The 17,103-nt window shown below is 46.2% G+C and overlaps 1 protein-coding gene across 8 annotated transcripts in view; it reads right to left on the minus strand.

The window, feature by feature from the left end:
- Nucleotides 1-9,007: 9,007 nt before the first annotated feature.
- LOC119166902 (calpain-B-like) overlaps nucleotides 9,008-17,103 on the minus strand; it is a 106,402-nt gene continuing 98,306 nt past the window's right edge. For all 8 annotated transcript variants that reach the window (XM_075867579.1, XM_075867577.1, XM_075867581.1 and 5 more), the window contains 2 exons: nucleotides 16,013-16,071; nucleotides 9,008-9,619 (listed from right to left, as the gene is read on the minus strand). In XM_075867579.1, coding sequence (XP_075723694.1) covers nucleotides 9,593-9,619; nucleotides 16,013-16,071 — 86 coding nt within the window. In that variant the 3' untranslated portion in view covers nucleotides 9,008-9,592. The remainder of the gene's footprint in view (nucleotides 9,620-16,012; nucleotides 16,072-17,103) is intronic.

Below are 17,103 nucleotides of genomic sequence, written 5' to 3' on the forward strand. Positions count from 1 at the left end.
GCGCTCCTAAATCACCTGACTTGGAAGGCGTCGTTGAAGGCAGTCAGCATCTGTTGGTCACCCGAAATATTTGCGTCGCAAGAGGAATTGCAGAACTGCGGGGAGGCAAAGCAACGGTTTTGCTCACGAATTTCAGCAATGAGTACAAACATGTGAACAAAGGAACAACGGTCGCATACATCGAAGAAATTATCGAAGCCACCAGTGCTTTCGCCCTCGCCGATTCTGCGGAACCTGCTCAGAGGAACCAAGCCCCTCCCATAGCTTTCGACGTCAATCCCAGACTTCCGAACGATAAGCAAGAACAGCTCAAGGCCCTGCTCCTGCAATACGAAGATTGCTTTTCGTCGTCATCGAAAATTCGGCAGACCCCAATCACGAAACATCGCATCATAACCGAAGAAAATGCCAGACCACTCCGTCAGAGTCCGTACAGGGTTTCGACGCGAGAACGTGAGGCCATGAAGAGACAAGTTGATGAAATGCTGCGGGATGACATTATCCAGCCGTCCAAGAGTCCATGGGCATTCCCCGTGGTGTTAGTGAAGAAAAAGGATGGGACCCTACGTTTCTGCGTCGATTATCGCCGCCTGAACAAAATCACAAGAAAGGACGTGTATCCCCTGCCACGAATAGACGACGCACTTGATCGGCTCCATAACGCCAAGTACTTTTCGTCAATGGACCTTAAGACTGGCTATTGGCAAATCGAAGTCGACGAAAGAGACCGAGAGAAGACGGCGTTCATAACACCGGACGGCCTCTTCGAGTTTAAGGTGATGCCCTTCGGCCTTTGCTCAGCGCCTGCAACGTTTCAACGCGTTATGGATACAGTACTGGCAGGATTGAAGTGGCAGACTTGCCTTGTGTACTTGGACGACGTCGTCGTGTTTTCCTCGAGTTTCGACGAGCATCTTCGGCGCCTTGAAGCTGTATATACTTCAAGCAATCAAGACTTCCGGACTCACACTGAAGCCAGAAAAGTGCAGATTTGCGTATGAGGAGCTCTTGTTTCTGGGGCACGTTATCAGCAAGTCTGGAGTTCGTCCCGATCCACGGAAAACAGCCACCATCGCCGATTTCCCGCCGCCTACTGACAAGAAAGCCGTGCGCCGATTTCTGGGCCTGTGTGCCTATTATAAGCGGTTCGTGAAAAACTTCGCCCGCATCGCCGATCCTCTCACTAACCTTACCAAGGCCGACGTGGAGTTTAAGTGGGAAACGCCGCAGGAACATGCTTTCCAGGAGCTTAAACATCGCCTCCAGACGCCTCCGTTACTTGCCCATTTCGACGAATTCGCCGAGACAGAAATACATACTGACGCAAGCAGCGTAGGTCTTGGCGCCGTTCTTGTGCAGAGGGCTGACGGACTCGAAAGGGTTATTAGTTACGCCAGCCGATCGCTATCCAAAGCAGAAGCAAATTATTCCACAACAGAAAAGGAGTGCCTCGCCATCATCTGGGCTACGTCGAAATTTCGCCCCTACCTCTACGGCAGGCCCTTCAAAGTTGTGAGCGACCACCACGCATTGTGTTGGCTAGCCACCTTGAAGGACCCCTCAAGTCGCCTCGCACGATGGAGCCTGAGACTTCAAGAATATGACATTACTGTCATTTACAAGTCCGGCAAAAAACACTCCGACGCCGACTGTCTCTCTCGTGCGCCTGTCGACCAACCGCTACCCGACGACCCGGATGACGACTACTTCTTAGGAACGATAACTACCGACGACTTCGCTGAACGACAGAGGGCCGACCCGGAACTTAAGGCCCTAATAGAATACCTCGAAGGCAGGACCGCCGAAGTCCCGAAGATATTCAAGCGCGCACTTGCGTCGTTCTTTCTACGAAACGGTCTTCTACAAAAGAAAAACTTTTCACCGCTTCGAGCTAAGTACCTTTTTGTGGTGCCTTCAGCTCTGCGACCAGAACTCCTGCAGGCCCTTCACGACGATCCGACGGCAGGGCACCTCGGTGTTTCTCGCACGCTCGCGAGGATACAAGAAAGGTACTTCTGGCCCCGTCTTACCACCGACGTCACTCGTTATGTGAGAACATGCCGGGACTGTCAGCGACGCAAGACACCGCCGACAAGGCCAGCGGGACTTCTGCAGCCAATTGATCCACCTTGCCGACCTTTCCAGCAGATTAGTATGGACCTACTAGGGCCGTTCCCGACGTCGGCTTTCGGAAACAAGTGGATCGTGGTAGCTACCGACTACCTCACCCGCTACGCCGAGACAAAAGCCCTGCCAAAAGGCAGTGCATCCGAAGTAGCTAAATTCTTCGTCGAAAATATCGTCCTACGTCATGGCGCCCCAGAGGTCCTTATCACCGACAGAGGAACGGCATTCACTGCCGACTTAACTCAAGCAATCTTGGCATACAGCCAAACAAACCACCGCCGGACGACAGCGTACCACCCACAGACCAACGGCCTCACCGAGCGGCTTAACAAGACGATCGCCGACATGCTGTCAATGTACGTCGATGTCGAACACAAGACGTGGGACGCCATTCTTCCGTATGTGACCTTCGCATACAACACGGCGGTGCAGGAGACGACGCAGATATCGCCATACAAATTGGTCTACGGAAGGAGCCCGGCAACGACGCTCGATGCCATGTTACCCAACGTCACCGACGAAGAAAACCTCGATGTGAGCGAGTACCTTCAACGCGCCGAAGAAGCCCGACAACTTGCGCGTCTCCGTATCAAGAATCAACAGACGACCGACAGCCACCGTTACAACCTTCGACGACGCTTCGTGGAATACCAGCCCGGTGAACGTGTTTGGGTGTGGACGCCGATACGCCGACGTGGACTAAGTGAAAAGCTTCTGCGACGGTACTTCGGACCATACAGGGTGGTTCGACGGCTCGGCCCACTTGATTACGAGGTTGTCCCCGACGGCATCACGAACTCTCAACGACGCCGATCGCGACCTGAAGTCGTCCATGTCGCGCGCCTCAAGCCGTTTCATGCGCGTTAACAAACTGAACTAGTGTTTTTTTTTATTATTGTTGTATCGTAATTTATTCATTGTACTTTCTTGCATTATTATTGTACTTTCATCTTTAGTTAAAGCATCGGGACGATGCCTTTTTTCAGAGGGGGACAATGCCACGTTCCATTTCCCAAGTTTTTGTTATCGTCCGAAAACACCGCACGATTCTCAGCACAAACTGCGCCTGCAGTTTTCTAGAAGGTTCCGGACTGTAGTAGATCATTTCGATAAGATCACGCCCACTGTGCGAACGGTACAGATTGTTCTGGAAGCTACGCCACCGCCAGCGATAACGCTAGAACATTCGACGGCAAGAGTATAAATGCCGACGCGCTTCGCCGCTTGTCAGTTGTTGATCGAAGGCCGACGCTCCGTTCACCGCTATCAGTCCGAGACTGCTATCTGTGCGAGACTGCTGCTGTAATTGGACTTTCAGTTTACCGGGCACAGGTTCGTCCAAATAAACAGTTAAATCCTAACACGAAGTCTCCTGTCTTCGGCCACGTCACGACCCCGTGACAATATGCATATACATAGCCATTTACGTGAATGACGATGGCGGAGCCGGCGACGGTAAAACCAGCCGAGATAGTCCATATATTCGCTATCGCAATAAAAAATAATCTGTTGTACTGAGCAGCTAAGTTGCAGTAATGCACCAACATATCGTTCCTTGTGCCAAATTGTCAATTATATACGAATATGTTGGTCCTAACTGTGACTTTTCCGCGACGCAAAACGTTTTTATTTTATTTCTGTAGATCATTTTTTTTAAGTTTTTTTAACAGTAGTGCTCTTCCTACTTATAAATGTTAGCGTATGTGAAGCGGTGTGTTGCACACATCGGTACCACTTCACGGTGCTGCGTAAACATACTACGCAGGCTGCCAGCAGACAGCTGCATGTTGTTAAATGCAGTCAGTAGGTCTCGCGTTTCTCGCTCACTAAAGGTAATGCTAGCTTGTAAATAATTTAAATAAGCACAGACAAAGTCGATTATGTTGTCCAAGTCCAAATGATCCTCACGTCCGTGCAGCTTGTACTTACCGCTAGGACGAATTGTTACAGCGTAAAAACAAGTGCAAACTCCGAGAGTGGTAACACACAAATTCAAAAAAATATATTTTTTCTCGTTTAAACCAAAAATTAATTTGATAAAACTTTCTAAGTGAGTAGCCAATGAAGGTTGCTACTAAACCTGCTATTGAGCATGTTTTTAGCAGGACTGCCTCAATGTTGAATTCACAGACAAACATGTGCAAAAATGAACATTTTTGTAACTTTGTCGCCACCTGTAAACCTTGTTTAGCGCTGTATACGCCTGAAATTATTTTGGTCTACAGTAAAACATTCTGGCATTATGCTAATGTCAACTATCAAATTTTCCTTAATGTTGTCTTTCTATGAAAAAATCGCCAATATGGACTATATTCTCCACATTCGAGGCCACATAAAAAATTCACGAAAGTGTGAAAGCTCGTAAAACTCATTTTAAGTAAAAGGACTACATAAAGCGATGGTTTCGAGCTTTCCAGAAAAAAAAAAATCACATGAGGCTTGCGGTAGAGGAAAACTTTTTTCGTAAAAAATGTTTCGGGGTAACACTTTTGACTTTACGTAGATAATTCCGATTTTTTTCAAGTGAAATCGCAGATGGTCGAACGCCAAGGTTGGGACAGTTGGCGTGGAATGACCCTTGTAAGACCACGACCTATATAAGTAAGCGCTTTAGGAAGTTTGTTGCGTAATGTGCGCGAGTGTATTTTTCGTCTATGCTTGTTTTCGGCGCAAATCGTAGAGCTACCTGTTCTCCAATTAAGATGCTGTTCCCGAAAATGTTCAATTTCGCACATGTGCATATACACTGGCACAAACGCATGCGCGATTATGGGTGTACCTCCCCGAAAAAATGTCTCGTTACGAGCATGTCCCTTACGTGCGTTTCTTCCACGTGAGCTGTGGTAGTGAAACCTGAAATATAATATTACGGACAAACGTACAGTGTTTATGCCTGCGTTTGTTCTGTGTTGTCTAAAGACCGTGTTGTGTTCATTCATTAAACGCGGCGCGCTAGCTGTCATGTTCATCAGCTGGCAATAAATTCAAGAGGAACTGCAAGAAGCATTTGTTCCCGCTTTTGGAGTGTTAAAATCGAAGGCACGTCGCTTAATTGGTCCCTTTCCGACATAGCGCAGCGCAACTTAATTATGTTGGCCGGAACAGGCTTGTTTCCGAGTGATGAACTTACCACCATTCCACTCAATCACCGATTGCTTTTTTTTTTTTCGGAAAGCTAGAGTGGTCATTTCAAAATTAATTTACTTTGAATATATAGTTATAAGCTTCTTTATTGCGCTAATACTTTCACTATAGGGTCGTACGGCTGACATTATTTGGGCTTCAGGCCGAGGTTCATTCGCCCTGTACTGCGAGTGTGTGTAATGTGCGTGTGCATATCTGCTTCGAACATCAAACACTGCCAACAGGAACAAGCGAGTGTTCGGGAGCACACTGCAATTCATAAGAAACCTAATAACATAGATCGGCGAACTAAAAGAAAGGTGCACTCATACGTTACAAGCGAATTCAAACTACCATCTCAAGACGCAAGCCGAGCCAGGCATAGCTCCGCTCTGTAATCAAGTGCACGGAATACGTATTCAACTGTTGACGGGACGATGTACTCAATGGGATACAATCGGCTACACGAGTAACAGTGCAGAGTTTCCCCGAAAACGGTGACGGCCTTACCTGTATAGCAGTGCAACCAAGCAGCGCTTGCGGGTGCTTGCATCTGGCCCGCTAAACATGAGCAGTTGCCTTGTTCAACTTCGGGCTCCCTGAACGGATGTTTGCACGCGCAGCGCAACTAGTTCCGCTGTTCAGCCAGTGAAATACTTTATGCCGATGAGAATTTGGGGGGGTCAGTAGCGAGCACACCTTCGCCTTCGATCAAACAACACGTTCCGGTGCCACAATTAAGAGAACTTCAGCCCAGCGTCAAGCGAAAGTGCCGCGGAAAGCGGAAGTGCCATTTTTGTATGCACCTTTGTTTTTGTTTTTTTGCCAGTGTTGCCAGCACACGACTTTCGCGATTCAAGGGAAAAATTTAGAAATGGATGGATGGATGAATGAATGAATGAATAAATAGATTGATGTGGCTGTACCCTTTAGATTGGGTGGTGGCTAACGCCACTTAGCCGTAATACTTAGTGCACCAACAACTAGATTTATCTTTTTTTTTCTTCCTTTAAATAGTGAAGTTGAGAACTGGTGCTTTGCAGTGAAGGTTTTAATTTTCACTCGTGCCTTAACTTTAGCCACCAATCAAATAACCTCCTCGTAGTTAATTCTACCCGCTTAAAGTCTATTTTGCCCTCCCTGTCCCTAAACCCCAGAGCTTTGAAAAACTCCGCGCCATCATCCTGGACTATAGGGTGAAGCCCTTTACAGAACATTATCAAGTGTTCGGCACTTTCCTCCTCCTCTCCGCATGCACTGCATACCGTGTATTTGCACTGCATACCATGCATACTTCGTATTTGGCCCGATATGTCTTGGTTCGCAATACTCCCGAATATTGGATGCGTTTAAAGAGTAAAACTGGTACGATATGAACGGTTCTGATTCATTAGGATCGATATATGACATTGCAGCATAAGTCATTAACTTCCCCGATAATTAACGAGTATTTTAAATTGAATGAGCTTATTGCAGGAGCAAACGATTTTCTTGTCTGCAGCAAATACACAGTTTATCCAAAATTTGTAAGTATGCTGGAGCCGATTTCTTAATTCTGTGAAGCTGAAACTACTTATTCAAGGTTGCAGCCTTGAATAAGACAATTCCGGATGTCAAAACGTCAGCCCTAGCCCCCAGCTCTCTGTGTCCCGAGTTTGCATGTTCCCCTGATTCCTGCATTCCGGGGGGAGAGGGCTAGGGGTCACCCGCCGAAATTTGGATGAAGCGGGGTGTTTTGCAAAGAATGAATGATGAAGATAGGAGTTTTTCAAAATCTTCAAAAGTGCCCCCCATCCAGGAAAAATATTCCTAGCTACGGGCCTGTTCGCGATGCTTGCTACTTTTTCTCTTCTTTCTTAGCGCCCATGTTAAGCTGCCATGGGACACTATGCGCAGGGTCTCCATCGCAGAGAGCGGCTTTGCATGACGTCACACCAGCTGTGCTCTTTATTTATTTATTTTTATTCATGATACCTTACAGGGCCCGATAGGGCATTGAGTAAGGGGAGCAAGTACGAAACATGGCTTCAAACTGACAGTTTCCATTGAAGGGCGCGTGCTGTGCTCGGCGAAGGGGGGAAAGGGCTATTTGTATATCTGATACTTGGGGCCGGTCATCCCAACAGAGCTCAAATTGTGCGAGTCCGAATAAAGAAAAAAAAAAAACAGGTGAGACACACATTGCTTAGAATAACATAGCTCAGCTAGTTGGTAGGAACAGGCATGTGCAGTGTTTCCCTCCCAGGAGTGGGTGGGGGTGGGGGGGGGAAGGTTCGTGGCGGCGCCCTACTCTCTATTGTGTCAATGTATGGGGCTGACTATGCGCCCCCCTCCCACCCCCGTGTGCACGCCCATGTTGGTAGGTGTTCATGTTGAAAGGTTGCACGTGCAAACAGGCACACAAGAAAGAAGTCAAGATGTTCATGTTGCCTTGACTTTTCTCTCGTGTGCTTGTTAGTGAGCCCGTCTTTTAACATGGACAGCCTCATAAAAGGCAAGGCACACAAACACGAACACAAGAGAATTGAAGAGTAATTGCTGTTCATGAATCCTTACAGCTTCGTCATTGCCAAACGAACTTTCACCAAACGAGAAAAGTTCGAAAGAATGAAAAGTATGAACACCACCAGTCGGGTGGGTATCTCTTGATTGTTTTATTACATTGGTCATCAATAAAGTGCTGCTAAACCACACTAAAACAGAAAACACACAACAATCAACGAACAATTTCCTAGAGAATTTCAACTTGAAATGGCTGCCCCAGAAGGCAGGGCAGACCACAAAACAAGAAACAGGCAGGTTAATAAAATAAAAATTAAAAAAAAAAACGGGCACAGCGACATGAAAGTTCGGTGCACTCAATGTACTTGAACTGTCTCAAAAATCTAACTTCTCAATCTTAAGGCATGAATAAAAGTTGGTGCTAGTCCTTTACAGCAGCACACTGTAACCAATTTTAGCTACCTTAGCTAGGTTTTTAATTAATCATAATGAATGATTGTGCTAATGGCAACACATAGTGCTGCATGTATATATCAAGGTTTTGACCAGCTCCCCAGCTACTGATTCACTTCAAGTAACATGGGTGCCAGAATAATCTTACACTGTGAATCCATTTTTAAACTTATGAAAGGACAAAACAAACAGCATCACTTGCATGAAATATGCTTGTACCTCACAATAAATCTGTATTTCATAAATATGATGTGACAAGATACTTAAACATATCCATCAAAATTTGTCTGCTATTGCATGAATGCATTGCAACAAGACAAATGGTAAGAATGAGGATTCTCCTTCATAAGAGTCAATAGAAAAAGTTTCTGACACGAACTTCAAATTCCTGCGTTCACATTACCAGAAAAACAGAGGCAGCAAACTTAGCCAATGCTGCATATTAAAAAGATATCAACTGAAAGACATCACTTATTAAACAAAGTACACCTGTGCCTCAATTTAATTCAGTCGTGTTTCCAACTGAAAACATTGTAATAAAATATTTCATTACATGAACGTTTCTGCAATTCAATACCTATAATATCGCCAAAAATTTTTCAATAACTTCTTGCGGCCGAAACTTTGCCACTAAAAATTCAATAATCAAAACCATAAAGAGAAATATGGCAATAATGCAAGGCTATGCAAATGAAAGAAAAATTTGAGATAAGTTGTGAATTTCGTTAAGTTTAGGCATTTAGTGCTCAACACAACAGAAGAACAGTTTGGAATACAATGACTGCTGCTATTGCATGTTGCATTTTATCGTATTTCACCTTGGCCAGGTCTTGTGTTCTAGATACTGGTATGAAACACCAGCACGTGCAAGCTTGCATTATCTCGTCAATTAGGTTAGTTATGATGAAATTCAACAGCGTAATGCTAAGACGACAAATAAACGTCGTAGATCTTGTGAGAAAAGCAGACAACAATGTTTTGCGTGCATCCAAATCTGTGCACACAGACATCGCAATCGACACATTCAGCACAGGTAAAAGACATGCGCACAGGAAGAATGCAAGGCTTTCAGCTTGGCCGGAAATGGTTGCCTCAGCAAGATGACGACTAGTGGCGAGTTGTCCAAAGCAGCACCTAGCACCATTCACATACAGCTACAAAAATCGGCCCTCACAAATAAGCCACTGTACAGTCGTAATTTTCAATACACAATACAGGCAGCAGCGACACTTCGCAGAAGCTACGCATTGGCAGAGAGTGAGAGTTTTTTAAACCCTTATATTTTGCAGAAAGCCTGCTTGCATTGAGGCAAAGACCCGGAAGAGATGTTGGAAGTTTCTGGAGTTGGCAGCTTGTTGGCTCGTACGTGTCGGTTGCATCCAGAATGTTACGCATACATCGTGTTCTCCAGCCACTGTGAAAGGGCATTGGTTATAGCATTATGTATTAAAGATGAACAATGCTAAAACAGTATTCACATAAACGTTACTGGATGGGATAAAGGAAAAAAGGAGAATTCGATGTGCATGTTATGTAAGATGCTGAATGAACAAAGAAAACAATGAACTGTTTTATCTTGCTTATTTGTGATTGCACAGGCACATTTTATGAATAAAATTTTTCAGGAATTAAATCATCCCAATTTACACAAATGACACCTGAATATGCTAATGCCATCAGTATGCAATAAGGTACCCTGCCTGGAAACACATCTAAAATGAACAGAAAAGAAAGTATGCATCATGTTCATTTGGCTTGCAAGACTGTGTGGTAGTGACTTACATACCACTGCCATCATATCTTGCAGAAAAAATTCCCCGAATTGAACTAAGCTTTTATCATGAACAAAAAGTACTAGTATTAGGTGCTTTTAAATGTGACTAGTAGCTGATATGAAACCCCAATACCTAAGGTAAACATCTTAACATTTCCTGCCATGTTATGGCTTTATTTGCTTGTTTAAGCTGATAAAATCATTTTCACAACAAGAATAACAAAATGTTTACTTTATCTGCTTACAAATGAGGATGCTCTCTTCAGAATATTTAAGTTCTCATGGTTAACAAATCAGCTCGTAATAATGATAAATCAATAAAGAAGTTACACTTTGCAGCTGTCCCCAGTACACGCAAACTTAAGATAATAATGTGCACTCATTTTAATAGCTTGCTTTTGAAGATTATGTAAAGAAGAGGAAGTACTCCGGCGCAGTGGCAGCAGCATCGAGTGGGCAGCAGCGGCTCGAGCTCGGGAATTGCGGCTGGTGCATCGCCTTCCAAGCCTTACAAGCATCAACCTTTCTGCTTAATAAATCTCCTTTATAATTGGTGGAGCCGTGCCGGGTACCGTCCCTTACACCTTCCCGCTACCATCCTGGAACTCCGTTCTCGACGGCTACCTTCTGCTATGCCGGACGCCGATGAGCAGATGCTTCCATCTCTTCCGGCCACTTGTCCAGGCAGTGTTCCTCAGCGGGAGCCTCCAATCTTAAGTGGAACAGATGACAACGACGTTGAAGATTGGCTCTCGACTTTCGAACGGGTGAGCGCTTTAAACAGATGGACGGACGCGGACAAGTTGACACGCGTGTCGTTCTACCTCACGGGTGTAGCCAGCCTTTCGCTTAGGAACTACGAGGCAGACGTCCGAACGTGGCCGCAATTTAAAACGTCGATTGTATCAGTCTTCGATCAACCTGCCGTCCGAAAACTTCGAGCCGAGCAACGTTTACGCACACGCGCACAAGAAACGGGTGAAACCTTCACAAGTTACATAGAAGACGTCGACGATTTGTGCAGACGCGTGAACGCCGAAATGACTGAAGCTGAAAAATGTAAGCACATCCTCAAAGGGATTGACGACGACGCTTTTCAAATGCTCTTGGCGAAAAGCCCGACCACTGTTAACGACGTAATTAGCCTCTGCCAAAGCTACGATGAATTGCGGAAGCAGCGAGCTCTGACAAGACGTCCTTCAGCGCACGATTTGGCATCGCTGTCTAGTGTGATCAGTGGTCATGACCAAGCGTCACTAATAGCCGAAGTAAAAGCATTTGTCTGCGAAGAAGTTGCACGACAGCTTTCCTTGGTGCCTTTCACACCAGAAGCTACCACAACTTTACCATCATCTTTACGTGACGTCATTCAAGGAGAGGTCGCCGAGGCCTTACCAGCTGCTCTCGAGCCTAATCTTGTGGCTGCTCCTCTCACCTATGCCGCGGCTGCAGCCATGCCAACTCGCAAGGCGCCTGCGCCTCCGTTCCAGCCTCGCGCGAGCTATCCCCCAACTCCAGTTCACTGGACCAGCACTAACACTGCCAACCCGTGGCGCACCCTCGACAATCGCCCGATATGTTACGCTTGTCGATACCCCGGACACGTCCCAAGGTATTGCTGCCGCCGGACGCATATCACCAATGAAAACCACCGTGAGCCTTTCTTCCCGCTTGACCCCAACGCGCGATACGGTTCCTCCACTCCAATGCCACCCTGCTACCAGGACGACCACCGCCCTCGGTCGGGACGTCTTCGCTCGCCCTCTCCACGCCGCCGCTCGCCTTCTCCTATGCGTCGACGGCCCCCGCCTAACGAGGAGGAAAACTAGACGACGCAGTTCCTGAGGCAAGAACTGCGCAAGTTTCGGTTTGCCCAAGTCCTCATTTGTCACCTACCAATGTTATTGATGTGTTCAACGAAAATATCCCTACTGTCGCTCTTGCAGATACCGGTGCAGCTGTTTCTGTTATAGATGCTGGATTTTGCCGCTCAATTCGTAAGGTTACGACGCCTTTCTCCGGATTATCGCTTCGCACAGCCAGTGCTCAACCTGTTCAACCGACCGCAGTATGTACAGCCCGCGTGACAATTCAGGACGTTCTGTATACGATAGAGTTCGTGGTTCTTTCATCATGCTCCCATAATATTATTTCGGGATGGGACTTTTTGTCGCGTCATAACGCCGTAATCGACTGTTCTAGGGCTGAGGTTGAATTTTGCTCACTGGATGACAAAGCGTTCGTCGACACCCAGTTTGCCGCTAAACTTGTCGTTAGCGATAACACCTACATCCCTCCATGCTCTTTTGCGTTCGTGCCAGTTTCATGCAGCGCCATATCCGACGGCACGGTCTTCTTCACACCATCTCCAATATTCGTCGCCCGAAGAGCCCTCCCCCTGCCTTTTGCTGCTCACGATCTTGTAGAAGGCTCAACCACAATGCCAATTTATAATCATGAGTCGTCGTTACTTTGTCACGAGTGCCTTGGCCACGTCGAGACAATCAGTTATTCCAGAATTATATCCGTCCCCAATGAGGTGCCTTCTACCTCCGTCTGTGAACTGGCTGTCGTCTCAGCGCCTGACTCAACGTCGGCAAAGATATTTCAACCATTCATCGCTGCAGATTTGACATCTTCGCAGCGTTCACAACTCCTCACCATTCTTGAGAGCTACCGCCATTCTTTCGACGTTGAACAAACATCTCTCGGCCGTGCCTTAGCAGTAGAACACCACATCGACACTGGGTCCCACTCACCGCTGCGACAACGACCATATCGCGTGTCCGCTACAGAACGCCGCGTCATTGCTGACCAAGTAGACGAGATGCTTCGCAGAGGCGTCATTCGACCTTCACAGAGCCCATGGGAGTCTCCGGTGGTTCTCATCAAAAAGAAAGATGGTTTTATTCGTTTCTGTGTCGATTTCCGGCGATTGAACAAGATCACGCTGAAGGATGTCTATCCACTACCGCCCATTGACGATGCTTTAGACAGTTTGCAGGGTGCCGAGTTCTTTTCCTCGTTAGACTTGCGGTCAGGCTACTGGCAGGTGCCTATGGCGGAGGCCGATCGCCCCAAAACCGCTTTTGTCACGCCAGATGGCTTATATGAATTCACCGTCGTGCCCTTCGGACTTTGCAATGCACCAGCAACGTTCGAACGAATGATGGACAACATCCTGCGTGGGCTAAAATGGAAGATATGCTTGTGTTACCTCGATGATATCGTGGTCTTCGCCCCTAACTTTGACACACACTTACGTCGCCTTCAGCACGTCCTTACTTGCTTAACTAACGCCGGTTTGCAATTAAACCTCAAAAAATGTCGATTTGCCATGCGTCAACTGAACATTTTGGGCCACGTTCTTTCCAAGGAAGGCATCCTCCCGGATCCCGAGAAATTGCGAGCTGTTCCGGCGTTTCCTAAACCTGCCACCATCAAAGAACTTCGAAGTTTCATCGGCTTGTGTTCGTATTTCCGGCGATTCGTCCGAAACTTTGCGTCTATTATATCACCTCTCACGCAACTTCTCAGCAGCTGTAAAGACCTCTTATCGTGGTCCCCTGCCTGCGACGAGGCTTTCACCACCTTGCGACGGCTTCTCACGACGCCACCCATTCTACGCCATTTCGATCCTAAAGCTCCAACTGAAATCCACACCGACGCCAGTGGTGTAGGCCTGGGTGCTGTACAGCGTAAACCGGAACATCAGGAATACGTCGTGGCATACGCTAGTCGCACACTTACCAAGGCTGAGAGCAACTACAGCGTCACAGAAAAGGAGTGCTTGGCCATTGTGTGGGCCCTTGGAAAGTTTCGCCCATATGTATATGGTCGTTCTTTTGACGTCGTGACCGACCACCACGCGTTGTGCTGGCTTTCGACGTTAAAAGACCCATCTGGCCGCCTCGCTCGCTGGGCGTTGAAAATTCAAGATTACGACAAGATCGGTCAGGACGGAAGCATGCTGACGCCGACGCCCTTACCTGTTCCCCCCTGTCCCAGAATGCCACAGCTGACTCCGCTTGCGATTCCACATTGTCATCGCTTGACTTTGACACCACTGCTATTGAACAACGCAATGACCCGTAGACTGCGTCTCTCCTCAATCATCTCTCCGACACTTCTGAACTCCCAAAGACGCGAACGCTTCGGCACCAAGTTCCACACTTCTCGATACGTGACACGCTTCTCTATCGACGCAACTACGCACCAGAGGGACGCAAGTGGCTGCTCGTCGTTCCACGAACTATGAGGTCGCAGATTTGTTCCTCTTTTCACGCTGACCCACAATGTGGCCACGCAGGAGTCTTCAAGACCTACGAAAGGCTTCGACATCGCTACTACTGGCGTGGTATGTATACCTTCGTCCGCAACTTCGTCCGCTCTTGTGCCGAATGTCAGCGCCGAAAATCTCCACCACACGCCTCCACCGGTGAACTGCAGCCTTTACCATGCCCTTCCCGACCCTTCGGACGGGTTGGAATAGATATTTATGGGCCACTTCCATTGACTCCGACTGGCAACAGGTGGATAATAGTTGCTATCGACCACCTAACGCGCTATGACGAGACCGCTGCTCTTAACACGGCTACGGCACAGGAGGTTGCCACTTTCCTACTGCGTCACTTTGTGTTGCGTCATGGAGGCCCTCAAGAACTCCTCAGTGACCGAGGTCATTGAAAAATTGCTCGCTGAGTGTGCTATTGTACATCGCACATGTACCGCTTACCACCCTCAAACCAATAGGGCTACCGAGCGCTTTAATCGTACTCTCGGTGACATGCTATCTATGTATGTGACGCCTGACCACTCTAACTGGGACTTAGTCCTCCCATTCATTACATACGCCTATAATACGGCAACGCAAGCGACAACAGACTTCTCCCCTTTTTACCTCCTCTACGGCCGTCACCCCTCCCACACCATTGACACCATCTTGCCCTATCGACCGGACACATCCGAGTGCCTACCGATCTTGGACGCCGCCAGACACGCAGAAGAATGCCGCCAGTTAGCTCGTCGCTTTACCTGCGATGACCAAAACAGGCAAAAAGCAATTCATGATGCCCAGACCTCAACTCCCGTTTTTCTTCCGGGTGCTCTTGTATGGCTGTCAGTGCCGCATCGCACACCTAGGCTCTCTTCCAAACTTCTGCCAAAGTACGATGGGCCATATCGTATTCTCGAACAAACTTCGCTAGTAAACTACCTCATTGAGCCTCTTAAGCCACCATCAGACTTGCGACGTCGCAACCGCAAGGTTGTACATGTCCAGAGGCTCAAGCAGTACCATGGTTCAACGCCGCCTGCACAGGACTAAGTCGCCAGGATGGCTCCTTTTTTCCTCCGTGGGGCCATTGTAAAGAAGAGGAAGTACTCCGGCGCAGTGGCAGCAGCATCGAGTGGGCAGCAGCGGCTCGAGCTCGGGAATTGCGGCTGGTGCATCGCCTTCCAAGCCTTCCAAGCATCAACCTTTCTGCTTAATAAATCTTCTTTATAATTATAATTATTTAGGCATTAAAATGACACTATCCTCATGCATATTGTACCCTTAAAAAAACTAGACAGTACAAAATGTTCTGCTCTAATAACTTCACAGCACGTATAAATAATAACTGTTAATAAAGTGCAACAACTACTTCAAGCGTATAGTGAGCCACTTTTAAACTAGTCTTATACTTATTTCCATTGAATGTGGTAACTTGACGATTTTTCTCAGTCTTTCACATCGCGAGACAAATTTCACTAATCATCATCAGACTGCTGACTCTAAGTTGATGAGTCTAATTTCCAAATGCTTCAACTCTTAGCAGAAAAAGCTGACCGAAAGCCTCATATTGCCACAGCCTAGTCTTCAAGAAAGTCTGCTTACATTAGGGTAGTTAGTTGCCATTAGACATACCACAATAATGGTTTCACCCTGAGTGATGAATTCTAAGCTAAACTGAAGTACTAAGCTATTGCTTTCAAGTAAAAAAATAATGCATCAAAACAACGAAGGGTACAAAATTACACAAACACACATACCTCATCAATTGTAAACACCGCACTTCCAATATTTCTTGTGTCTTTCTCCTTGAACACCTCTGAAAATTTTTAATTTAATTTTGATTAGAACAAGCAAAATGCACCCCAATATAGTTTGCTGGCAGGTATTAGCATTCACATTCTTATACAGGGTTTATTTCTATCTATACACCACGACTAATGAAATATCCGCACTAGCCCACTCACCAAGTTATTTTTTTCCCATTGCACAGGGCTCCACCATTATAATTATGCATAGCACAAGAAAGCAAGTTCTAAGCCTCACGAATTGTGAAAGTTTTTCCATAAAAGGACTTTTTCACGCACCAAAAATACGTGCCACAGCATAGAGCATTGCAACCAATAGAAAATGTTGGCTAGTCATATCACTCGCAGACGATATGGGGAGCCTGAACATGGATTGCTGACAGATGCAACAGCCCATTCTATCAGTATGGATGTACGAGCTATTATTTTTCTATTATTCCCTGCCATGTGTTCCTTCTATTTTGATGCCAATTCCACCATGCATTTCAATTGATCGTCTACTCTATATGAATTAGGTTGTTCATCACTTCTTCTATTCAACTGCAACTATAGCACCAGTTATGTGCAATTTATTCCTAGTCTGCTTAGCTAGAAACAAGATTGATTCAATTGGTCACCCATGATATTCTTCATCTCTCATATAAATTTTTTGAACGAGAGACAAGGAATGAAATGAAAAATGCTAGCACGCAATTGTTGCCTTCTTCGTCTTTCATTCAAAAATTTTTTGCATAACAATATATTGTATTCTAATTAACAATACCATATTTCCTATTGTTAGACTTGTAATTTTATTTTGTATAGCTTGCACCAATGTTCCCAATTTCTTCCATAGTTTATTCCATGTCATCCTATTTTTCAAAATTGTTGGATTTCTTTGTTGTTGTTTAATTTAGATGTTTAAGACTTCGATTGTGGCATTGTGCGGCATCAGGCGATAGAACAGCTTTTTATAAGCGAAAGCAAATATTAGCTTGTCCAAAACAAAATTAATACAGTTATGCAGAGAAGTTCTACACAATACCTTTTTGTCCTTTTGTTTA

This window comes from Rhipicephalus microplus, chromosome 6 (genome assembly GCF_043290135.1).
Source record: "Rhipicephalus microplus isolate Deutch F79 chromosome 6, USDA_Rmic, whole genome shotgun sequence".
NCBI classification, from domain to species: domain Eukaryota; kingdom Metazoa; phylum Arthropoda; class Arachnida; order Ixodida; family Ixodidae; genus Rhipicephalus; species Rhipicephalus microplus.